The sequence below is a fragment of the Sinocyclocheilus rhinocerous genome, unplaced genomic scaffold (genome assembly GCF_001515625.1).
Source record: "Sinocyclocheilus rhinocerous isolate Xijiao unplaced genomic scaffold, SAMN03320098_v1.1 scaffold287, whole genome shotgun sequence".
NCBI lineage: Eukaryota > Metazoa > Chordata > Actinopteri > Cypriniformes > Cyprinidae > Sinocyclocheilus > Sinocyclocheilus rhinocerous.
In genome coordinates, this window is record NW_015633524.1 from 2,399,737 (window position 1) to 2,426,481 (window position 26,745).

At 36.3% G+C, this 26,745-nt stretch overlaps 1 protein-coding gene across 1 annotated transcript in view; it reads left to right on the forward strand.

Moving 5' to 3' along the window:
* The window catches only part of LOC107744139 (protein turtle homolog A-like), a 33,233-nt gene extending 7,653 nt beyond the window's left edge, over positions 1-25,580 (forward strand). The window contains exons 4-22 of the mRNA XM_016557647.1: positions 9,472-9,621; positions 11,638-11,789; positions 12,225-12,342; positions 13,743-13,884; positions 13,973-14,118; positions 14,654-14,796; positions 15,049-15,189; positions 15,875-15,991; positions 16,559-16,709; positions 16,974-17,085; positions 17,477-17,664; positions 18,136-18,353; positions 18,488-18,572; positions 18,725-18,892; positions 19,057-19,093; positions 19,199-21,403; positions 23,353-23,510; positions 24,104-24,270; positions 24,420-25,580. Of these exons, the coding sequence (XP_016413133.1) occupies positions 9,472-9,621; positions 11,638-11,789; positions 12,225-12,342; positions 13,743-13,884; positions 13,973-14,118; positions 14,654-14,796; positions 15,049-15,189; positions 15,875-15,991; positions 16,559-16,709; positions 16,974-17,085; positions 17,477-17,664; positions 18,136-18,353; positions 18,488-18,572; positions 18,725-18,892; positions 19,057-19,093; positions 19,199-21,403; positions 23,353-23,510; positions 24,104-24,261 (4,589 nt within the window). The 3' untranslated portion in view covers positions 24,262-24,270; positions 24,420-25,580. The remainder of the gene's footprint in view (positions 1-9,471; positions 9,622-11,637; positions 11,790-12,224; positions 12,343-13,742; positions 13,885-13,972; positions 14,119-14,653; positions 14,797-15,048; positions 15,190-15,874; positions 15,992-16,558; positions 16,710-16,973; positions 17,086-17,476; positions 17,665-18,135; positions 18,354-18,487; positions 18,573-18,724; positions 18,893-19,056; positions 19,094-19,198; positions 21,404-23,352; positions 23,511-24,103; positions 24,271-24,419) is intronic.
* The last annotated feature ends 1,165 nt before the right edge of the window (positions 25,581-26,745 follow it).

Genomic DNA, 26,745 nt, shown 5'->3' on the forward strand with positions numbered 1-26,745 from the left:
TTCATTGCCAAATTTATTTTCTCATGCACCAAGCAATGGTCTATGTGGTAACGTGTAAAGAATTACAAATTTGTTTACAAGTGACAGTTCATAAACAAATTTGTTTACTTGTGAGCAAGCAACAGTTTATAAGTGAATTTGTTTACTTGCAATACACAAATTTGTTTACAAGTGCAACAATCAATGCTTTTAAATGAATTTGCAGTGCTTTATAGGTTAATTTCTTGTGACACTCAACAGTTTAAAAGTGAACTTGCAATGGTACATACTAAAATTTGTGCAACAAGCAACATTTTAAGTGAATTTGCAACCCTCTTTACTTGAGCGACAAGCAACAGTTTATAAGTAAATTTGTTTACTTGTGCAACAGTTCATACACAAATTTGTTTACATGTGCAACAAGCAACATTTTTAAGTGAATGTAGATCGCTTTTTAAGCTAATTTATTTACTTGTACATGAAAGAACAGTTTGGTGAATCTGTTAACTTGTGCAACACAACACTTCACGCACAAACTTGTTTACATCTACATCAAGCAACGTTTTTTTTAAGTGAATTTGCAATGCTTTGTAAGCTAATTTATTTACTTGTGCGACAAGCAGCAGTTCATAAGTGAATTTGTTTGTGCAACATGTAATAGTTCATACACAAATTTGTTTACATGTGCAACAAGCAACATCTTTCAAGTGAACTTGCAATGCTTCATAAGTGAATTTCTTGTGTGAAAAGCAACAAGTGAATTTGTTCACTTGTGAAACATGCAACGGTTTATATACAATTTTGTATACTGTACAGGAGCAACAAGCAACGTTTTTAGGTGAATTTACAATGCTTAATAAGCCAATTTCAGTTCTTTTGCACGACAATGGTTTATAAACAAGTTTGTTTTCTTGGACAAACAAATCATAATGTAAGCAACATTTACTCATTTAACAAGCAATAGTTTATGAACAAATTAATTGACTCTTGCACTAAACAATTGTTTATTAGTGAATTTGTTATGTGGCAAGCAAGGGTTTACCCACCAATTTTATATATTTTTTTTTACTAATTCAACAAATAATGGTTTATGAACAAATTTGTTTACTTGTGCGACAAGCAATGTCTGTTTACTTGTTTGTTTACTTGTGTGAGAATCTGTTGTTCATACATTTTTGGTTAATAGTGGATTCACATCATTTAGCTTGTGTTAGCATTTTCTAGTAGCATTTTTTAGTGGTTTTTGAACACCACTGAATATTGATTTTATTCACATTCCTTCCTTGTGAACTGAAAGAAGGAGTGAATGGCCTCATGTAAACCAACAGCCCAATAAAGGTTAGAGGGCGTCACAACTGTCGTTTTATGTGATGAGAAACAAAGAAGAGAAACAAACGGTCTAAAGCCGGGACTTTTTGTGCAGTGAGGGGGGCAGGTGCAGCATGGGAAGAGGTGAAGGGTGAGCTTGGTGTGAATTTCGTCACCTTAGGCAATATAGTGTCTCATGTGTCCACTCTGGAGCTCATAGTGATATGCCATAACTGTTACACGCCACAAAATCAGGCACATTTAGGGTTTGTGATGGTATTTTTTTATATATATCTTAACTAAATAGAATCTAGCTGGCTAGAAACCTAAAACTATATTGGCAGTAAAGTAGAAGCGATCTATAGATTGCAGTAAAAAGCGTGACCATCAGAGGACTTTTTACTGACGCTCTCTGTTCCAAATTACCCCCCATCCCCCTCATCTGTCAGCATGCAAAAACTCAATTGAGTCAAAACTCTTTCTAACTAGCAGCACGCTATCTTGAAAGGCCATTGGTCTGATCAAACCAAGCAGCTTCCCAGTAGCCCGTCGTGGTGATTCAAATTTCAAAAGATAACAGTGTCTTGAAACACAATAAAAAGAATACAGATGACGACTATGGTGTGAAACCCGACCCTCGTTTTCCTGAGCTGAAACTGGAGAGTCCCTACCTGGGAAACCTGTGCCAAGAGGTGACACAATGTCTCTGGTATACAAGGCAGCGGATAGGATTTAGACTCCAGGTTTCATAGCCTCAAGTCACAGACTTGTTGAATACAACCTCCAACTAGCAAACTTCAAACTTTGAACCTTTTTGAATTTGAATAGGTGGATGTGGTGACTTGAGTGTTACTATTTATATGGATCCCCATTAGCCACTACCAAGGTAGTGGCTATTCTTCCTGGGGTCCAACAAGTAAAAAGCAATATTACATTAATCAATAACAATAAAAACCAATAAAATAAAACATACAAACCCAAAATTAATTCAGAACATCAAAATCAACAATTTACTGTATACTGTTCCATTAAATATTTCTTTATTTAGATTTTTTAAACCTCATTTTACTTATTAAAAAACATGTCCGATGTAAATCATTCCATATTTTCATTCCTCTATACATTACAGTCTGTTTGCATTAGTTTTTTAAACAGGAAGCAAAAAAATATCCTTTTGATGCATGCCTGGTGTTAAAATTATGACTAGCTAGCACTACTATACAAAAGTTGACAGTACAGTACACTTTGAACTCTAGACACTGAAATATTTCTTATAAAACAAAGCAGAGAAACAATTGTCCTATCCTTCACAAGTAGCCAACCTAGAATTTTGTGCATTCTCATAATATCAACCCGTCTATTACAGTTCAGAGTAAGTCGTGCAGCTCTATTCTGGACTAACTGTAATTTTTCCAAGTCTTTACTTGATGTACTCGACCACACCACTGGACAGTAGTCTAAACAAGTAAGAACCATTGTTTGCACAATTTGAGAGATGCAATACTGTGGTAGAAATGTTGCACATCTCTTAATAACTGATAGACCTCTTCCCATAACTATTACCATATTTTCTATCTGTTTTGACCACTTCAGCCTACTGTCTAGCATAACTCCAAGAAGTCTGATTTCCTCTACCTGTTCAATAGGCACACTCTTAACAGATAAATTTAATTGTGGTTTGAGTTTAAGTTTAGAATTTGATCCAAACACAATACTTTTGGTTTTTGTCAAATTTAGAGCCATCTTATTATTCCATACCCACTTTACCACAAATTGTAACTCCTCATCTAAATCAACAGATAATTTTTCAATTGATATTGCTGGTAGATATAATGTTGTATTATCTGCGTACATAACTGTCCTTGAACGCTTTAAACCCAAAGGAAGATCACTGGTAAAAATAGAAAATAACAATGGTCCTAAACAACTTCCTTGAGGCACACCACATTGCAACTCTTTCACTTCCGAATAACTTCCATTATAAAATACACATTACCTCCTATTAGTCAGATAACTTTTAAACCAATGTACAATCTGAGAAGTACATTTATAACATTTCAATTTTTCCAGCAATAATTTATGATCTAATACATCAAAAGCGGAGCTAAAATCTAACAATACTGCTCCTACTAAATTATTATCATCAATCTGTACTAAACAATCATCTGTCACCTGTGTTAATGCTGTTCCTGTTGAATGTCCTTCTCGATATGCATGCTGAAAATCAGAGAATAAATTATTCTCCTTAAAGAAGAATTGAATTTGTTCACAGACTATCGTTTCAAACACTTTACTAAGAACTGGCAGTAAACTTATTGGTCGACTATTAGCACCATTAAAACTCAGTGCTGCATTTTTCTGTAAAGGAAAAACCTTTGCTTCTTTCCAAGTTAAAGGGAAGATCCCTTTTTTAATACTGATGTTAAAGATGTGGCAAATTGGTTCCGCCAAACAGGTGGCTGCTAATTTTACAAGGCGACCATCTAAGTTTTCCATTCCCGATGGTTTATCTATATTTTTAGTTGATAATTTTTGTTCCACTTGTCGTACATTTACTTTGTTCAATTCAGAGCATAGGACTGGCTTATCACTTATTATTTTTTCAGTTTGACTTTCACTTGATGGAATATTATCAGTTAACATTTCTTCTCTTAGTTTATGTACTTTATTTATGAAAAAGTCATTAAAGTAATCTGCAATTTCATCTGATTTAGTTAAAAATGAATCACCTGTCTCAATAAAAAAAGGAGTTTGACCTGATTTCCTACCCATTATTTCATTAAGAATATTCCACAATTTTTTGCCATATTTATATTCACTTATTTTTACTTTATAAAACATCCTTTTCTTTTTCCTGTTAATTTTAGTTACTTGATTTAGCAATTTGCAATAAACTTCCCAATCCTCCTTATTCCCAGTTCTGTTTGCTATACCCTTTGCCACATCTCTTTCTACCATAATGTTCTTCAGTTCATTATCAATCCACGGTGCCCTAACATTCTTCACTGTGTGTTTTTTCATAGGTGCATGTTTATCCACCAAAGAATAAAATCTTTCAAAAACTGCTAATGCATCATCAGGATGATCTTCCTTATAAACATCAACCCATCGTATATTATTTACATCTTTACAAAATAATTTCTGACAAAATTTCCTATATGATCTTTTATAAATTACTTTTGGTTTCCCTTTAGGGACCTATTATATTATGATCACTACACCCAATAGGAACAGATACACCCTTAGAGCACATTTCCACAGCATTTGTATAAATATGGTCTATACAAGTAGATGTTATCTCCCCAAGAATATTTATATGAATTCTTGTTGGTTGATTAATAACTTGTGTTAAATTACATGCATTAATTACATTCACCACTTTAGTCTTCAGAGGACAAACCTGAGACATCCAGTTAATGTTTAAATCACCCATCAAGTAAATTTAATTTCCAGTATCACATACATTATCAATAATTTCACACAATTCACTTAAATAACAACTGTTTGCACATGGTGGTCTATAGAAGCAACCAACAAATAATGATTTGACAAATGGTAACTGTACTTGTAGCCACAAAGCCTCTACATCTACAGACATTAAATCTTGTCTTATCTTTACTGGAATATGACTTTGAATATATATGGCAACCCCTCCACCATATCTATTTCTGTATTTCCTGTGAATATTATAACCATTTATATTTACTACATCATCTGAGAATGTTTGATCAAGATGTGTTTCTGTTAATGCTAAAACATGAATATTATTTGTAATCAAAACATCAGTTATTTCAACAAGTTTATTCCTAAGGCTACAAATATTAATATGAGCTAATTTTAATCCTTTCCTAGGTAACTTGATCACACGGACTGCATATTTCCACTTGCGTAATATTAACCGTCTCCGTCCTTTTCTCTGAAGAAGCCAGAGGCCTACTTTTATTTCCCATTGCTGCCCTTTTTGACTTTTGATGGTGGATATGTGATTAATTTATCATAACAAAGATATAGGCTAGCTCTCCCCTCTCTCTAGCAGCTCTCAGTTCTGGCAAAAGCTCCTTCCTCCTTAAACGCACACATTCTGGAAAATCTTCATTCAAGTATATGTTTGTGCCTTTGAAGTATTTTGCTCTCTCCAGCAGTGCTTCTTTGTCTTTATACTAAGAAATTTAACCACGATGGGTCTAGGTCGATTAGAATTCCCATTTTTCATCCTTCCTATTCTATGTGCTTTCTCCAAGGTAAGCTGTAATTTCTCTTGAATCAACTTTTTTACTTTCTCTTCAGATTCACACCATTTCTCATTTGGAGACTCAGGAATGCCCTCCACCACTATATTGTTCTGCTTGCACTGGCCTTCCAAATAATTGGCTTTAGCATCTAAGACCAAAAAGATTCAGCCAATTTATGTATGTCATTTGTATTTGATTTACATTCAGTTGTAAATTCTTTACAGTTAACTTTTAATTCATCCACCTCCTTCTGAGTGAACTGGAGACTTATCTTCAAGTCTTGTACCTCCTTCATGAGCTCATCTACTCTTTGATTCATAGTAGTCATAATCATTTGTGTAAAAGTTTTATAACTGTATTATATTCTATACTGAGGGCATTCTTCCTAAAGATTCCTAAGTTTGTTTTTAAACATGTTTGAACAGCTGTAAAACACTTAAAATAATTGTAATTCTTCTAGCAAAAACCTAGTATAACATTGGCTTCATATGATGAAGTAAGTGGATACACATGACGGCATATGTTACTTCATACGTTAAGGAGTCTAATATTAGTTTCTCCTGAGATTTGACTCGCCGTCGACTAAGCAACAGAGTGAGCGTTTGTTTGTCAGCTGCTGTGGGAAATGGTTAGTCAGTCATAAACAAGTGAGTTTGTACTTGCGTGTGAAGACTTTAGATAAATCTTTGCTGCGCCAGGAAACAGGTGAACACACACAGATGTTGCTTTTTGTGCTTTAATGTATTAGAATATCTATAGATGGTTGTTAAGAGACACTACTCAGTCCTGTATTTAGTTATTCATAAATGAGCATTAACTCTCATGCCTAAGGTTCATTTACTCATGTTTTTCTCATAAAATATACCCAGAGGGCAGTTTTATTGCTCTGATTTTATTTCACAGATCTGGAATTAAGTTATCTACGTTTGATTTACATCACATTTGTCTAGATGTTTCTCCTTAAATACAGGAGAAATAAAAATAGAAATCAATTAGACAGATGTCAACATAAAAGTGTAGCACAAAATATGGAGAGTATTATATAGAATACTTAGGAAAGAATTTGAAATCTTTCTGATATGTCAAAATTAGCTAAGTAATAAATCATGTAAAAATGTTTGCATTTTTGATCTGCACGTAAACAACGTTTTGGAGAGTATCGCAACGCATGTGCGTGCTTTCCTCTGAATGTAAACAAGGCACAGCGCATGCGTTGTGATACTCTCCAAAATGGCGCCAGGGTGACGCGGAGGAGATGACTTGTTGAATAAAGTCATTATCTTTGTTTTCTTTGCGGACAAATGTATTCTCGTATAACTTAGTAAAATTACCAATGTCCTTATTACATTTCTGTGCTTTGATCGTGGTAGTGCCCTTGCCGTCTATGCACGGTCAGAGAGCTCTCTGATTTCATCAAAAACATCTTAATTTGTGTCCCGAAGATGAACAAAGGTCTTACGTGTTTGGAACAACATGAGGGTGAGTAATTAATGAAAGAATTTTCATTTTTGGGTGAACTAACCCTTTAACTTTTAAAAATCAAGTTCATGTTTTACCAGGAAAAGGAGTGGTTTTGATGCACAAGTTGTGTTTATTGTATCTTATAAGAAAAATCTTTTATTTAAACCCGTGAACATGCAGATCCTGTTTTAAATAACGTGAAAAATCACTTTTTAAAACTGTTGTTTCTAAGCAGATTTTGACTCGTATCTTTGCAAATCTGAGCACAGTGTGAGACATTAGTGGAATCTCTTCTGAAACTCTAGAGAAGACTTGTGGGTTTACCAGGAACCTTTTTCTGGAGACAAATCTGTGAAGCAGAAGATTTAACAGAAGTCTCAGTTTGCTCTCATATAATCTCACTGATCTTTTGGAAAAACACTAAAGAGATCTCTGTGAATTCCCTCCTACTATAGCTGGTCTGAAATTTCAAAACTAAACAGTTTACTTTCTCCTCAGCCTTTTTTCAGGAGTGTCTAGTAACTTGAGAGTTTAGATCCCTCCTAAACCCCGCCCCCGAACTGATTTTAATCCCTGTCACCACGGCAACTAAATTCAAATCCTAACCACTGGCAGGAGGGACCATGGCAACATTTTAGTGCCGGCTTGTACCCTGGGTGTCTGGGCTGGACAGGAACACGTTGTATAGCCCAAATCCCCAGGGATGATGGTGTCCGTGTCCCTTTTTCTGTTACCTCCGGCTTCCATGTGGGTAAAATAAACTGGGGCGGATGGACCATGATGCTCTCAGCTGTTATCTCAGGCTGAGTTCTGTTTCCACAGTCGCTCCTCTTGGGAGCTCTGTTAATGATTACTGTCACCGCCTATTTTCATAAACACATCATAGCTATACTCCATGCATCGGCCGCACACGTGTTTGCAGATGATGGATTTTCAGTTTTGAGTCCATTTTATCTTTGATGTGGCTTCTGTGGTGGAGATTTTGACCGCTGGTCTCTTTAAATGACTATAGAGTCTGAGAAACAAACAAGTCTTTGAAAAGCTTTTTTCGCTGAATGAAAGAGAGATAAAGACAGGGAGAGAGAGACGAAAGAGGAGGGAGGGGTGAGTCAGCAAACACCGTCGCTACAGGGTGCAGTCACCTGGCAACTGAGAGATAGAGTTTCAAGCCCTAAAAAGATCTAGACTAAACATTCAATCTATCTGTGCCTTCTCCAATTAAACTAAATAGTATAATGGACACTGAAATGTACGGTGTGTATTATAAAAATGTAATTATTAAATTTAAAAAATAATAATTTAAAATGTAAGTTCCTTTCCAACTAAGATAAATGGTATATTGGACACGTGTCCAATATAACAATGTATATTTTAGAATTTGAATTCATTTATTAAATTTAAATTAAAATGTTGCATTATTTAAATTTATTAAAAAATATTAAGTCGGAACCAAATATACTTCATTTGTACAATTTGATTGATTTAAAAAGTTGTTCAGCTCAAATATATGGTCTATTGGACACTTAAATGTATATGTATTTTAGAATTGTAAATATTTTATTAAATTTAAATGAAAAAAAAATCATTAAAAATGTTTTTTTTGTTATATTTGACACTTAAATGTACAATTTGTATTTTAGAATTTATACTCATTTAAATTTAAATGAAAAATTCAAGTAAATTTTGTTGCATTATTGATTTAAAAATGTTCTGAAAAAGTCTGAAGTAAATGTACTTCATTTGTACAAACTCAGCGTGTGTATTTTAATTGTTTTAATTATTATTTTTTTATTAAAATTTTAAACTTAATTTAAATGGACATTATAAATGAACAAAAATAATAATATTAAAACTAATTAAAAGCAAAAGCATTTACATGTGCTTATACTTCTAAAACAATACTGTGATATTTTAAATATTATTTTATATTAATTTTTTTAAGTTTGAAGCATGTTACAATTAATTAAAATTTTATAATTTATATCTGCAGCATATACACACTGCATTTGTTTTGTACAAACTCACAAATGCAGTGTGTATTTTTTTTTTAATTGAGATTAAAGTTGTGAACTTAAGTTACATTTGTTTATAATAATATAAAAATAATACTAATAAAGAAAAATACGAATAATACTCATTTGAAAAAAAAAAACACATTTATAAATTTACGCACTTCATATTTACATGTTTGTATTAACTTTTTTTCTTGTAGCTTGTTGGAATTATTTACATAAAGTTTATACTTATTTACATTTTTATATTAACTTGTTTTCTTGTAGCTTGTTGAATTATGCAAATAAAGTATATATTTGATATTTGAAAAATATGCAGTCTGCAACAGATATGCTTTTTTTTGTACAAACTCATGAGGGTGTGCTCATGTGGATTTTAAATCAATATTAGAAAATTAGTCTGCAATAAATATGCACCTCTCTTGAGTTTTGTACATATTTGTTATTTGTGAACCTTCCCCTCTCCTGATCGTGTCCAGGTCGAGTGTCACTCATCAGGGGAACATCCCTGCAGATGAGGGGGCTTCTCCTGGAGGACGAAGGCTGGTATGAGTGCCGAATCCTCCCGTTAGACAAAACCACAGATGAGACTGGCAGCAACGGGAGCTGGACTCTACTCTCCGTTACAGGTGAGACTCACCATCCAACGAGCAGACCTGAATTATTTATAGTAAGAAAAGATATCCAATTTTACCTGTAGTCTGAATCAGAACCATAACAGCAATTCTCTTTATGTAAGATCAGCGAGACAATGCCATTATATCATCCCACAGTCTCCAACCCAAACACGACTCCATTCAAACATGCAGTGAACAATGAATGAATACATGCACCTGTTACCAGGCTTTGCTCATGCACCTGTTCAAGAGTACGCTCTGTCTCTGTCGGCCACACCTTTAGGCCATTTTCTGACACTCAGACTCAGTGTTGGCCAGATTACAGAAGCCACTTGAGGTCTGTGCTGACATAAGGTTCAGTTTTCAACTCGTTAGTTCTTTGAGCCACAGGACGCCAAGCAGAAAGAGCATCTTGCAGGCCTGGCTGGACTCCACTGTGTCTTTCACTAAAGTAAAATTAAAAAAAAAAAAAAAAATTGAGGGTGCTATTTTAAAACTTTAGCTTTCAATGCAGTAAGCTACTCACGAGGTTGGGTAGCCTTGTGAAGGTGGCAGGCAAGATTATCGGTGTTAATCAAACTGGGCCTACTGAAATTTTCCAAAATTCTGTTGTTGAGAAAGCCCAGGTCATTCTCTGTTTTACTGACCACCCACTACATACTGAGGTCCAGATGCTGCCATCAGGTCGTCGTTTTAGAGTTCCTGTATACAGGACGAAAAGAATTAAAGATTAATTTGTTACTGTGGCCATTAAGCTATTGAACAAGTCTGGTGGGGAGGGGAATGTATTTGGTATCCAAAATTTATGAACTTGAGTAGTGCCTGGTTGAATTTTAATGTATATTTGGGAAATTGTATGTTTACATTGTATGCTTTTATGGGTGTAATGGTTATGTGTGCATGGATATGGTTAGTGTATTGGCACTTTGCTGCAATCGTAGTTTCCCTAACGGGACAATAAAGTTGAGTCTGAGTCTGAGTCTGAGGGTCATTGTCCTGTAGGAAGATATCCACATATGATCATGGAGCTCAACTAGAGTGACCATCAGCTTCTTGGTCACCACTCTAACCAAAGCTCTTCTCCATCAATTGCTCAGTTTGGCCAGGAGGCCAGCTCTAGGAAGAGTCCTGGTTGTTCCACTTGTCTTCCACTATGGATAATGGAGGCTACCTTCTTCTGTGAACCTTCAATGCAGCAGAATTTTTTCTGAACTCTTCCCCAGATGTGTTGTTTGAGCTCCTGTCTCTGAGCTCTACAGGCAGTTTTATTTATTTTTTTTACCTCAGGGCTTGGTCTTCGCTCTAATATGCATTTTCAGCCGTTAGACCATTTATTAAGACGTGCCTTTCCAAATCATACCCATTTAATTGAATTTGCCACAGGTTAGCTTCACTCAAAGTGTGGTAACATTTACAAGCAAAATGAATGCTCCTGAGCTAAGTTTTTTAACTTTAATAAATTTGCAAAGATGTTAAAAACCTGTTATCTGCTTTGTCATTATGGTGTATGGAGTGTAGATTGATGTGGGGAAAAAAAAGTAATTTAAAGCTGTTTAACATAAGGCTGCAACATAAAATGTGAAAAAAAAAAAAGGGGTTTGAATACTTTCCCAAGGCACTGTATATGAAGCTGAAAATTCAGCTTTGTTATCACAGGAATAAATTACATTTTAAAATATATTCAAATGGAAACCAGTTATTTTATGTTCTAATAACATTAATTGCTGTATTTCTGATCATAAAAATACAGGCTTGGTGAGCAAAAACGACTTTTTTTCAAAATCATTTAAAAATCTTACAGACCTAAAACTGTTAAGCAGTAGTGTAGATTTATATTTAAAATGTTTAACTAGAGTATGTAATTCAAAATCGAATTGAATTACAATGCTTTTTGTTAGTAACTCTCCAACATGAAGAATAACTCATTTATGAACTGCTCTTTATAACATCACATTTGATCGTTAATAAATCTTTTCAGTTTTTTTGAAGATCATGATGACTGTTTTCTTTGCTTACTCCTATGTCTAGCGCCTCCTGTGTTTACGGAGACCTCCCCTCCTGGAGCTGAAGTGTTTGTAGGGAGATCGGTAACCCTGAAGTGTGCAGCTCAGGGAAATCCACGGCCTACAATAACCTGGTCTAAAGATGGACGACCTATAAATCCTCAAAGCAAAGTAAAGGTGGGCTTTTAGTACTTAAAACCCCATGAAATGGTTGACAAATGCTATTATCTTCCCTGTGTAGATATATTTCCTATGGAAAGTTGGGTGTGACATATCAAAGTGCATGTCCTTTTTTAAACAGACAATAACGTGTAGTTCACATCACAGCCTGAAAAAAAAACTATGATTTACTACTTGCAAGTGCTCATTTTGGAGAGCATTTGATTGGACAAAAATATGTATACACCACTCCAAACAATAATAGTCATAAGCATTTTTTATCCATTTTCCTGGAAAAGGAAGAAGTTTGTTTTGTCAACTTTGGGGCTGTACTCACTTTGACCTTAAAGCTAACAGACATGGATTGACTTCATCAGATTCACAAATGCAATAGAGGATCACATCTAGAATATATTTATCCTCCACTTCATATATCTCATTTTGATCCTATAGATCATGAATGGAAGTGTATCTTTCCATGCTGTAAGCAGAGAAACATCAGGCCAGTATCAGTGTCACGCCTCCAACACTGAAGGAAATGTGACTCACCTCACAAAGCTCAAAGTCATTGGTAAGTCAGCACTGATGTTTTCTCCTCATTTAGGATGATTATCTGTATTGCTCAGGTTAGGCACATTGAAACGATCTGAGAAGTGTTGGGGAGACCATTATACATCAGACTTGCTCATAAATATTTATTAGATGGTATAATGTTTGCCCATTAATCATAACTAATTTGGTGGAAATTTGGTACGTGAGTGCGAGCCATATATTAGAATTACTGATGCAGATTGCACATGTATTGGATCGACTTGCATGTAACTGATTTGCAGATGTTTCTGTTTTGGTCTTAAAATATGGTTATTGCCACAAAAAAGGGGAAGGGGGACAATGTTCACAGTAGTTGCAATAGTTTTGAAACCCCTGGCTCATGCTATAATATTCTACATGAAAATTATAAGCTTTTATGATCGAATGGCGCCACCTAGTGGTGGTGTTTTATTACATTACATTTAAGCACTCTTCCTTTTCAAGTGTCTGTAGCTCAAACAGTACAGCAAATTCCAGCAATGGCAAACTCATGGGTTCAATTCCCAGGAAATGAACGTGTAAAACAATACAAGTTTGCGTTTGCCAAATGTCATATACAGTACTTAAAATCTTAAAAGTATATTTTAAAATGTATATGCGGTTAATACAATATTAATGAAAGGCCGCTTAAGTGTACTTACAGAGAGTAAACTTGGATGGCTAGGTTTCTGAATACACTTAAGTTTAAAAAGTGCACTTTGTAATAATGTCAAATAAAAATTTTACTTTAAAGTACATTTAAATCATTATGTTTGAATAATCTTTTGTCAGGCTTTATATAAGTACACTTATTTTGGTGCATTGACAAACATGCTAAAGCACATGAAAAGTACTTGATTATAATTTTAACTGTAGTGTGTTTGATATTCCGTTTAAAGTTAATATATTTTAATTTACTAAATTGCAACTTTATCATGTGTAATTAAAAAAATATAAAATAACAAATAGAAATAACATTATAGTAGTATAAAGTATATTAAAGTACATTTGAGTTTGCCATTGCTTGTCAGTACATTCAACAGTACACTTTAACCACATTTCAAAGACAATGGAGTAATTATGAAATTACATATAAAGATGCATGTAAGTCCTGTGTGTGTCAAAAAAGTCCTCGAAAATTTAAATAATTGCTTTTAATATAAATTTAAAATGTAATACATTTCTATTTAATTGTAAATAACATGCAGTTAAGTGTCTGAAAACACTTCATTTACTTTGCACAAGTATATTATTTTAAAGTCTATTATTTCCATAATAAATACTTTTTTTTTTTTTTTTTTTTAAAGTTAGCAATTTTTTTTTTTTTACAAGGAAAAGCAAGTGAAACGTATTATTCGTATTGCTGCAATAATGGAACATTGTGTGTTTTTTTTCTAACAGGCCCTCCAGTGATCGTAATTCCTCCAACGGACACTGTTCTCAACATGTCCCAGGATGCCAAGTTGAAGTGCCAGGCTGAAGCTGATCCACCCAACATGACCTATGTGTGGCAAAGACAAGGAGAAGATATTTATCACATTGAGTGAGTTCTCTTCTAAAACTGTGAACCTCCACCTTATTATTTACCGGTAACATGTAGCTTATGCAGTATCCATGTGTGTTTGTTTTAGGTCTCTGAAGTCTCGTGTTAAGGTCATAGTGGACGGTACACTTCTCATATCACGTTTGACTCCAGAGGATTCTGGGAACTACACCTGCATGCCCTCTAATGGACTTCATATATCCCCCTCTGCCTCAGCCACCCTCACTGTGCAGCGTAAGAGTTTCTCATATCATAGTGCAAAATGGAAATAATGAATTTGCCTTTTCCTACACTAGTATAAATTTCACACACTACTGTACTCCAAGTTGAACAAGAAACAACACTAGTTTCGATCACTTTTATGTTCAAATTTATATATACATGAGATATAGAATATAGCACATCCAGATATTTTATTACATTATATATATACATGTATAATAAATGCTGTTCTTGATTAACTTTCTGTTCATCAAAGAATCCACAACCATTGATATTGATTAGCATATTGGAATGATTTCTGAAGGATCATGTGACACTAAAGACTGGAGTAATGATGCTGAAAATTCATCTTTGCGTCACAGGAAAAAAAATTAAATTTTAATATATATTCAAATAGAAGTTATTTTGCATTGTAATAATATTTCACAATATTACTTTTTTATTCTATTTTTCATCAAATAAATGAAACTATAATGAGCATAAAAAATAACAATTTTACCCCAAATTTAAAAATAATATTTAAAACAATATATATCTTCTTTAACAGACCCAGCACAGGTGATAAAGATGCCCTCGTTGACCTTCCTCCCCACTGGCATGAGGGGCGTCATTGCGTGCCCCATCAGAGCTGAACCACCATTATCACATGTCGACTGGATCAAAGACGACAAACCACTCGATTTAGGCATGGTGAGTAACTTGCTTTTCTCACTATCCATACAAAAAAGTATTTAACCTTTCATATGTACATTTTATAAGTGCACTGCTACTCCTAAGTGCTTTCCTGAGTGCTTTTTCTCCGCTACTAATGTTTGACATATTGATTTTAATTCGGTGACACCATGCTGTGCTTACACTTATACCCCTCTCTTGATGACGTAACCTCACACCTTTCAAAAATTTCAGAAAACACTCAGAATAACTGTGAATTTCTTTCAACAGTATCCTGGATGGACACTGACTTCAGAAGGCTCTATAATCATAGTGACAGCTAATGACGACGCTGCAGGTGTATACACGTGTACTCCCTACAATAGTTTTGGGACAATGGGCCAGTCTGAGCCCACCACCGTTATACTACAGGTGGGGCTTTACAGAGTGTTGCCATTTTAATTTTTTTTTTACTTTTGTTTTCTGTAACAAAATAATTATTTGTAAAAATAGATATGTAAAAAAATAACAATAAAGATATTACAATATGTAAAAATACAAATGTTTATAACTATGGAAGCCCGTTTGTGCCACAGAATAAAAAAAAAAAAAAGGTAATTCCGACTTTTTATCTCACAATTCCGACTTTTTTCTCACAAATATGAGATACAAACTCGCAAATCTGACTTTTTCTTAGGACTGCGTGATAAAAACTCTCAATTGCAAAAAATAAAGTCAGAATTGTGAGATACAAACTCGAAATTCTGACTTTTTTCTCAGAATTGTGAGATATAAACTTGCAATTGCAAATTGTAAAGTCCAGTTCTGAGGGGGAAAAAGACTGGCTTTTTTCTTAAAACTGCAAGTTTATATCTCACAATTCTGACTTTATAACTCACAATTCCGTGTTATAAAGTCAGACTGAGGAAAAAGTCAGAATTGTGAGACAATAAGTCACAATTACCTTTTTTATTTTTATTCAGTGGCAGAAACGGCTTCCATATATAACAGATATATGTCTTAGAATGTTGTGGGGAAAAAGTGATGGAATGGAAATACAATTAGTTATGGTCAGTGTGAATTTTCAAGCCATAATATGAGTGTTTTCATCTTTTAGGATCCTCCATCATTTAAAGTGTCACCTCGTAAGGAGTACAGACAGGATGTTGGGGGCATGCTTGTTATTCCATGTCAGATGGACGGTAATCCGGCTCCAAAAGTCAGCTGGAAAAAGGTCAAAGTCATTACACTGTGCTTTACAATTACATTCTTTGTTCACTTGTCAAAGTGAAGGTATTCTACCATATTTTGTAGCACAAACAAAGCAACAGTATTTACAATAAAAAAATCCCCCTTTTTCAGTTCTAATAACTAATGGTAATTCTAGTAGAAATACCATGTTAAGTTTATAAATAATTTTTCTGTTTTAAATACTCCATAGACTTCCATTGAAAGTGTCTTACTGTACATGTTTTATGTTTGTTCTTTCAAACTAGGGGACACGTTTAAATTATTTTCTGTGGTAAACAACAAACCACAGATGTTGCTGATTGAGCTAAACACATATTTAACCCAGAACATTCCTGTAATGTTATGAGGTGTAATGTTCAGCAGCAATAGTTTACAACTGCTTATGTACTGTGCTGATTAACATTAGAAAAAATAGCATCAATCCTGTGCACAAATATTTTTCATTTTCTCCAAATATTATAATGCACCCCCTTACAGCTGGAAATCAAGTTTTAATTAAAATTGGTGTTTAATCTCATTATATGCTTCATTATGGCACTGCTCCTTTTAGGTTGGCACAGCCTCTCGCTCACTGTTCACTGTAGCAGCGAATGGCTCCCTCATTCTGCGTCCTCTCAATAAAGACCACCAGGGGGAATGGGAGTGCAGCTCCACCAACCGAGTAGCCACTGTATCTGTCAGAACAACAGTCCTTGTGCTGGGTAAGACTTGAAGCATCTAGATCATTACTACCGCACTTGGGCCATGTGATGTTTATTGTAACAGTAAGCACAGACATATTCTGTGTTCATTTTGGGCTTGAATTTTAGCTAAATAAAAGCCCTAAAGGGGCTAAAGGAAATCTTGTCTAGTGGCCGCTGAGATAGTTGAGTAGTCCTCATCTAGATTGAACTTGCAACTTGCTGTCACACCTCATGTATCACACTACATATGTCACACATATCTTGTTTCCTTCTGATTCACAGGTACAAGTCCACATGCAGTGTCATCAGTATCTGTGATCCCAGGAATTAACCGGGCCAATGTCTCTTGGGTAGCTGGCTTTGATGGAGGATATGCCCAGAAATTCACTGTCTGGTTGGTGTCTGACTTGTTAGAGTTCATCTCTGTAAATCTTAAGTATTTTGAAATTGTAGTCTGTCACATTATATTTTTTTGTAATAAGAGCAGTGCTTATCTAATAAATTTACTCTAAATGCAAAACAATGCAAAGCAGAGTCACAAAGCTGCATGCACAATACAAATCTCAAGAAGGTGCACAAATCTCCCCCCCAAAAAATGTAGCATTTTGTCGTGCAGCATTGCTATTAGTTGGTAAAAATGTCACTTAAAAATGTTTTAGCTAATTTTACGCTACTGAAAAAAGTTAGTATTGTTGTTGCTACTTTTCACTGGATGGTTTAAGCCTGTCTTCATAAATCTTTTTTTTTTTTTTTTTTTTTTAAACTTGCTAACATTTTTTTTTCAGGTATAAGCAGGTGTCAGCAGAAAGGAAAGAGGAAAAGCAAGAGTGGTTGTCTTTCTCAGACCTCTCCACTGAGAACAGTCTGTTGGTCACCAATCTTCTTCCTGCTACGGAGTACCAGTTCAGTGTTATGGCCCAAAATAAAATTGGCACTGGGCCCTTCAGTGAGATCACCACCATCACAACTCTGGGTAAACATTAGATGTGCATAATAAACTTTCAAGACCTTATGAAATGGTTTTATGAACCTAGTTTTCATGGCCGTGAACCATGATTTGTTATATTTTGTTGCTATTAAGTGACACATGATATTAGGAGGATGGCATTTTATTGAACAAACTATTGTACATAGAAAGAAGAGAAATCCTGTACATTTAAATTTGAATATCTCATCATTTTCATCCATTTTAATTAATTTTCCTCTTTTTCTAGAAATGTACTAGCATATAGATGGCCTCAAAGCTAATAGACATGGTCTAAAAGCCACAGAACTCCAATTTTGATTTCATTGGGTCTTTAAAACCACTTAGTCTGTGTGCTGGCTACCTCATGCAGACTCAAATTAATGTTAAACCATCTGTATTTATGCTACACACTGTGAATAATTGAATAAAAGCAAGCTGTTCATTTCAGTCTCTCTCATTTAATATTTTATTTTACAGATTCACTTCCTGTTGTGGTCAAGCTGGTACCACCTACAAATCTCTTGATCAATAAGAGTTCAGAGGGAATTCTTCTGTGGTGGTCAGTGCCTCAGTCCCATTCTCCACACATTGACAGTTTTGTCGTACAGTCACGCCTTGAAGGAGGGGAATGGATTAATCTGAAAGAGAACATTAGCCCAGTTGAGAGTCAAATCTTTCTTCCAGGGTTATGTAAGGTAAATGTTCTCGAAGACATGATCTGAGATTTTCACAAATCAGTCAGCTTGTCATTTTTGATAAATGCAACCCATTCTCCCTTTGCTTTCATCCTTATGTTGTCATTTTTCTCACGATGTATCACTCTCTGAAGGACTGCAAGTATGAACTGAGGCTTCTCTCTCAACGTGGAGATCAGCTGAGCATGCCCAGTCCATCAATCAGTGTCTCCACCATCGGTTAGTGCTTCACACATTCCCTGTTCTAATCACCTGCTTGTAATATTTCCTTCAGAAATTGTTAGAATTTATTACTCTAAGCTATACTTATAATAAAATCTATAAGTCTTTTCACATACCCAACCATTAAAACCTTTCTTTGCGCTCTGCAGGAATGAATATGCACCCAACCAGTTCCCGCCTCCTAGACTTTCCTGACCAGCTAATGGCTGGTGTTATGGGTGGAGTAGGACTCCTTTGTCTTGCTCTTATCCTGACCCTGGCAATAGTCTGTTTCATTTTTCACAAAAGGAACCGAAAGCGTAGGCAGAATGTCAAGGGTAAAGAAACAACACTTTGAACTGCTTAGAACTGTTTTAACAGTCTGCCTCAATGTATCCATCTTAGAAGATGCTCTCACTCCTTTACCTCATATTGTTATTCTTCATGCATGATCATTTATCCTGTCACTCATTCCATTGTAAAATTGGTTCCCTCCTTTCAGATCTCCCTCCTGCAATAAATAATAACCCTTCTGAAAAGTAAGTTCACCACTCTCACCTCATGAAACCCTTTTTCATTGCCCAAATTGTTCCTATTCATTGCAACCATTTTGGAATGTACTAAATTCCTATCCTTGACCTTAGCAGCCCTGACAACACCCTGAACCAAAGGCTCCTACCAGCTCGTCCACTCTCCTACACTTCCTCTTCTTCCAATCACTCCTCCCTTGAAAAGTCTAGTCACAGTGATTTTCATGCCCAGCGGCAACATCTCCTGCCTCAAGCTCACCCTCCATCCTACCATTCCCCCCCTGAGAGCCATCTCCATCGGGCATCACTTGCCCCTGTGTCCTCTGTGGAGTTCATCCACCGAGGTCCTGACGGACGCTTTATTGTCGATTCTTGTGAAGACGCCAATATTGTCAGTTCTCAGATCAAGAGAAACCCAAGTCAAAACTCCCATCGGTCATCAGAAAGAAACAGGAGCTTCAGAATCCAGAAATCCCAGTCTTTGAGATCCTACAGGGATGAAAGAAAAAAGCCACCTTTTGTCCTTTCAGTGGATCTTCCACCTTTCGCATCAGATATCCCTTCTTCTAGCAGAACACGAGCTATGGCTAAGCACCTCTCGTTGAACGGACATTACATGCCAATTCTGGAGCAAGAGTTCTTGGATGGACCAGACCAGACAAGTCTCTCATCAGATAATAGTGACTCTTTTCTCTATCCTCATTCAGAAAGTACTCTGGGTCTGCAGTCCGTGAAACAAGGTACCAAACACTCTACAGCCAGTAACCTGGTTTTGCAGATGGAGCATGAGAGGGAACAAGGAAACCTAAGTCGCTGTTTATCTTTAGCTCGTGAGAGAGAGGAGCTTGAAAAGGAACTGCGCAAGTACACTGTTGATCGAAATCCATATAGTCATGAACAGACAGATGATGAGTATGGAAGAATCTGGAAAGTTCGAGAAACCTCAACTCCTCAGGGTAACTACCAAGCCATTAGACAAAGCCTTTTATCTGAGAATGCCAGCATGTTGAAGGGAAGAGCTGCCTCTTGCATTCCATGGGAGGAAAGACACAGGATTTCTTCTGCAAGCTTGGTGCCCCTACATACCTCTCATGGAAAGGATACCAAGTATAGGCAGAATCAGCAAGGTTACTATTCCATCCAGAGATCTAACTACCAAAGGTCTCGTAGTCTAGACAGAGGGGAACACCAAAAATCACAAACATGGGACCGAAGACGAAGCAGAACTCCTGTTGAGTCAAGTCTTGGCCGTGTAATGGATGAACCCTTAATCTACAAATTGGAGAATACCAAAACAGATGTAGGGCATAGAGATCAGAGGACCTCAAGCAGAAGTCAACATTATTTTGACCCATGTATTTATTCATCCTCAGACAATCAGCAGAGGAAGACCATAGAAAGAAGCACTAGACAGATAAATCCAACTAGTGTTTATTCAGAGATGAGTGTAGATGGCCCTGCTCTTGAGAGCCAGTCTCCATATTCAAGGTCCATGCTGGGCTCAGATCACAGTTATGAGACTCTAGATTATGACCGACCCAGATTATCAGATCTTGTAAATAACAGATCAGTAGAGTCAGGACATGCAAGTTTAAGAAAGCAGCAGACGTTGAACAATTGGTCGAGCAAAACTGTATCTCAAATCAATGTCTCTGGAACAATGCCTCGGAAGACAAAGAGTCTGGGGTCAAACAATTGTAATCGCCACAAGAGCACCCAAAGTTTAGACTCAAAATTATACAAGGACCATTTTTTGACCCCTAATGCCTGGATAGACTCGCTGACACTTGGTCGAGATTCTACAACATCCCCCTTTGCATGCAGACCAAACTCGGTGGCAGATAAGCCTAAAAGTAGTCCTAGTTTGCAAACAGATTCATCTGTGCCTTTAGAAAGTCAAACACAAGACCCCCATCACCAGGCTTCTAAATCATATAATAGCTCTATGAATAACTCACAATCCCGCAAAAAGCTAGTGTCGGGACATAGCACTCATGCTGCCTTATCAACAGGGGGTTCTATCTGGCCTCGGCCTTATTGCCCTTCTCTGCCAGCCTTGCCATCTGGAAGACAGAGCCAAAGCCAAGAGGGGGAGAGAGAGGAGGAAGATGAAGATGGGCAGGAGGTTGATGTGGAAATGAACAGATACAGGAAAAGTTCCGAGACAGAGGGAAGCTACAGAAGTTATGCAAGCCAAAGCAGTGGCAGAGGCAGCATGGATGCACCTAACAGCAGGCATTTCTCTCTCAGCCCTACTCTGACCAGCTCTCCAGAGACCACAGAGGACAGTGAACGTCCTGAGCCTGAACGACATGAAAGGTACAACTGACTGTTCTTTGCCTTTCTCCATATATTTATCTTAAGCTGTTTCTAATGATTTCAATTGATTTTTATGATTGATCCTCTTACAAAATATACTATGGGTACTCTTAGTATCTGCATTGATAATGTCATGTTTTTTTAACAGAAGACCATGGTATTACCATGTGTTTTTGGACTTGCATTTAATACCACAGTTTGTGTATACCATGGTAATTAGGGTGGAAATTCATGGATAGATTCTGAGATCTTCCGAATGCATTGCAATTCTCTCTGGAATCCATTCTAAGCTTAGATTTTAACAGCAGATGGCGCTCTAATCTAGTTTTTATCCGCACACTCAAATGCTCATGAAGAAGAGTGCTGAAGGGCGCTTGTGCATTCGGCTGAGTCATGTAATTTCACCTCGGCTCAGAATGCTTTTATGACACAAGATTAATGTAAACACAGCCCACTGTGAACACCCTTGTAATTCGCTTCAACCTTTTCGAATTTTATGAATGATTATTTTAGGTTCAAGTGTGTGTAAGGATTTGGAAACAAGCAGAATACAGCTGTTTCTAAAGCATGCAGTGCCATCTGCTGTTCAAAACTAAGACTCGAGAAAGAATTGCGATGCATTCAGAAAATCTCAGAATTGATGCTGAATCATTTCTCGATTCACGATGCATCGATTTATTTTCCCAGCCCTAATGGTAATGCCATTTTTGGCTACTGCTATGATAATACAATAGGTTTTTTGAATACTATATTGCCCCAGGACTTTTATTTAAAGGGGTCATATGATGCTATTTCAAGTTTTCCTTTCTCTTTGGAGTGTTACAAGGGACTCCAACCCTGTTCCTGGAGAGCTACCATCCCACAGATTTCAACTCCAACCCCAATCAAACACACCTGATTATTATTGGTAGATATGAGGGTCTGTATTACTTATCATTGGAGAAGGCGTAACAGTCAACTTGGATCACGTGTGCCTTGATAACCAATCACATTACAGCCTTGATGTCATTGAATTTCAGTCAAGAGTTGTGTGACAGACAATCGCCGTTTACGGATATGATAGAAATGAATGAGAAGTGCTGTAAACTAAATCCTACCTGTCACAAAAAGTCTGACTTCTCTTATAAAACAGCATTTTTTTCGGCGTAAACTCTAAAAATAGTTAAATCCAAAACTAGCAAACAAGTTGAAGATTAGCCGATAGGCTGTCGATTCATTAAATGATAAGCAGTTTCCTCACAAAAGCTGTTTATTCAGCGTAGTGAAGCCTCACCTCCATTGACATCCTTTCAAAAAATCGGCCTCTGGTTTCCTTCTCTGTGTACCACCAAAGCGGAAGTGTTAGCATTAGCCATCCCACTTTTTTGGCTAAAGGTTGCAGGCTTGCCTTCCAGTGACTTTGTTCAGGGCTTCTTGATAATTACAAGCAGGTGTGTTGGAGCAGGGTTGGAACGAAGTGGTGCATTCAAGTCAAGTTGGATAGATCGTATTTACGAGTTGAAGGCACTTGAACGCCACCACAAAGTCGTTATTATGAGTGGGAAACTCATAATTTTCTTTAAGACCCAAGGATTTTTGTAATGTAAATTAAGACTATACAAGTTACATAAACAAAATATTATATTATTGTATAATTACCATAGAATATATGACTCCGTTTACATCACCATCATGAATTGAATAAAAACAGAAAAAAAGATGTTCATTCTTTATTCATCATTTGGTGATGTAGAGTTTAAAAAATCGTGGAATTTTATGTAGAAAAGTTAAATCGCCATTCGACCAAAGTGACTTTAATGCAACTCGTAAGTACGAATGTCCCAGGAGGACTTGAACGCTGCAGAAGTCTGCAGGACAGTAGCTCTCCAGGAGCAGGGTTGGAGATCCCTGATTTAAGGTATCCACATTAGACTTAACTATATGTACATTCCTTTATCTTCTGACTTTAGATCTAGAAGAGGCTCTGTGGATGAGAGTTATGAGTGGGACTCCGCTTACGTCGCAATGCATCCTGTGGACCCCAAAGTGTCAGGTCTACAGAGCCAAGAGAAGAAGATCAGCTCTACTAAAGATTATGGAAGGCCAGATTTAGACCTGAAACAAAAAGGTAAGAGAAATGCTTGCTCTGTATATTGTAACTCAGCAAAAATGTCTTACGGTTGTGAAAATGTATCTTCAGGGATACCAAGAAAACCTGTTCCTTCACTGTTGCATGGTGGTTTATTGTTATAGTGATATCTATTTCAAATTTTCCTGTGCCTGTGGTTGATATTTTGTCTTGTTTACTGTTATACTTTGATCCATTTTAGCAGGAGATTAATTACTAAATCAGACCATCCAGCATTAATTGAAAATACAAGAAATTTCTCAGTAATTCCATTTAGGTTGTATAGCCCTCCTATTGTGTTTGACCCACATTCAAAAATAATTTATTTGGGGGGGGGGTGTTACATTGGTAATACCATGGTTTTATGGACATGTACCATGGTATTATCATGGTCTTTAACATACCTTGGTGTACCATTCAAATACCATGGTTTATGAGTATGGTAATCATGATACATTAACAATGCAGCACTTTTTGTAAGGATTGTGACTGTGAGAGTTATGAAGACCAGTTCAAATAGTCTGAACTATAGTGTATTCAAGGCATTCTGCTCTTTCCGGTTTCATTCATATCCATTGTCTTTTTGACCCAAGGTCTTTACCCTCCGGCTGGTTTGAAGGGATCTGTTCCGCTCTTTGAACTTCCCAGTATTCTTCCTCCTCACTGCGAGCAAGAATCACTCCTTTCTCAGGAGATTCGGAAGAGCTTCACGTTATTCCCAGACCCAGAACCCGACACTGTGCTTTTCTGATTAAGGACAGTAAGTACACCATTCATGCTGACTAGCCTGCACTGTTTTCATTTGAGCTTTTATATGCTTAAGTAGTCAGATTTTGTTTTGAAACATTTAAGATGATTAGATTTGTTTGTCAAAACTGCAGCCAAATGTTAGCATGTTCTCAAACCTAGATTGGACACAGCATGGTTGCCATCAACACACATCTGAATGGCCAGCATGAGATGGGACACTGGGTGTCGCTATTAATTGGATGTCTGTGGACCACTCAAGCACAATACAACCTAAGAACACACACTGCTCTGCCCAGCTAATGGAAATGACATTACCTGATGGATGGGCCAAAGCACAGTGAAGAGAACTGTCATTTAAAGAGCTTACATTATGTGCTGGAGATGCAAATCAAAGAGGGAATAAATAATACAGGACTTTGCTCTCTGCACCCTGCTGTTGCTGATGAAACCGAATTTGAAATAAAAATGCTCAAGCTGTCTCAATGAGCCCCCCTTTCAAAGTTGATTTTTGCAGAGGCTTTCGATTGTTCTGTAATTCCTATTTTGACAGTAAGTGCCCATTATAATTCGGAAACCTCATCAAAGCTCTTTTATGCTTGGTTACAGGAATATTTTACTGTGCGAAGCAGGACGTTGAAAAGTATAATTTGTAGCTACCTTCAAGTTGTCAAGCGAATTGGAGTTGCATTTAAATTCCTCTATAAATCTTGTCAAACATTTCACTGAAAATTGTGATTGAAGTACTGCTTTGGCAGCAACTTCAGTTTTCTTGACAATCATTGGTCCTCCCTATACCCACTCATACCTACCTCATACACGCTACAATCCCAAATGACACCATTCATGTAAATTTCACACTGTCATTCATATGGAGAAAAAACTGCATACTGATCACTGTATGGTGCATCATCTAGTCCTTGACAGACTGACAATCGATAAAAACCCTTTGAAGGTTTAACCCTTTAACCTCCAGTAGAATGTTTTGTATTGAAGTTTCCAATTTTTTTCATTTTTGTTAATGGTGCGCGGGCTTCTTGTTTCAGAGTTTGTAATGTTGCCGAGCTATTCTCATCCGAAGGAGCTCATTTTTTGTGTGTGTTTTAATGAGCCTTAGTGTCTGACGATGACGTTTGAGCCGTCTAATGAGAAAAGAAAACGTAGCCTATAAAATCGGTTGATTATCTGCATCAGTGTCTTTTTTTAGGAAGAATCTAATAAACGGATACTCTTTCAGAGTGCAACTGGAAGGAAATGATTAAATTTACTGCAGGTCATGGGAGTTAATTACATATCACAGCACCCTGTGGTCTGGCCGTCTGCTGAGCCTGACAATAAAGAGTTAACTGTTTACAGTTAAACCAAACATTTTTTTCTGTTCAAATGCTTTTCTTATAATAATTAAAAAAAAAACACATTTTCATTTTTAAAAGCAATTAAGATGAAGCTTTGTATGAGTGTTTTATTGCTTCAGAATGCTAAACACGCTTGACAGAAATCTTTATTTTCTGCCAGTATGAAATGTGTCTCTGTATCTACTGCCTACTCACTGAATGTAGAATCTTTGCAAATATGTGTATATGTAATTAATTGTTATATTAATCAAAGTCTATTCAAACAAGACCGTACAAAAGAACTTTTTTTTTTTTAGTAGGAAATGAGAATTGTTCCAGTTGTTTGCAACCCAGTTATTGTTTTTCGGGAAACAATTTGTACTTAAATTGTTACTTCATCAAATTACGAAATGTATTTCACATATGTGGATTTATACATTGATTAAAGACAACAAAACATAGATTTTTGTTGTTGTGTTGATACTACAAAGCCAAACCAGAGTTGAGTTCCTCTATATCCACTAGGATGTGCTGCACTTTCACAAATGAACTAAATAATCTTGAAAGCAGTGCAAGCATTATCTAAACATTTAAGGTTTATTATATACCTGTTTTCTAATATATAAAAAACATAAGTCTCTGATATTTTCTAAAGGAATCAAGAAGGATTATTGTCACGTCCTGACAACAACATTTCCTCTGAATGCTGTGAGCTGTGGGAACAAAGTCCATTTCTTTCTTTCTTTCTTTTTTCTGTTGAGCAGTAAGATATGGACCTTTTTCCATTTGTGAACTCTCTTTTAGTGATTGAGTGGACTGTGAAATCCTGACAGGTTACAGGCGAACACATTAGCGTGTGTTCTGAACATAAGGAGCACAGTCTCCATCATTATCTAAAGCTTGCAGCAATTCCACATGCTGCATTAATCACAGCTGAGGTGAAGGCTGAGATGTGTCAAAAAGCACACATACTGCATTTCCCTCCAACATTTTGTCGGTTTCCGATTCTTCTAGTCCTCACTTTTTTTCTAATTTGAGTGTAATATGGCAGGCTTAATTAGTATGCACGAGTTGTAACAATATAACATTAATAATTAACCGTACACATAATGACTAAAGACCCCTCCTTCAAACATGCACCAGAATTGCCGTCT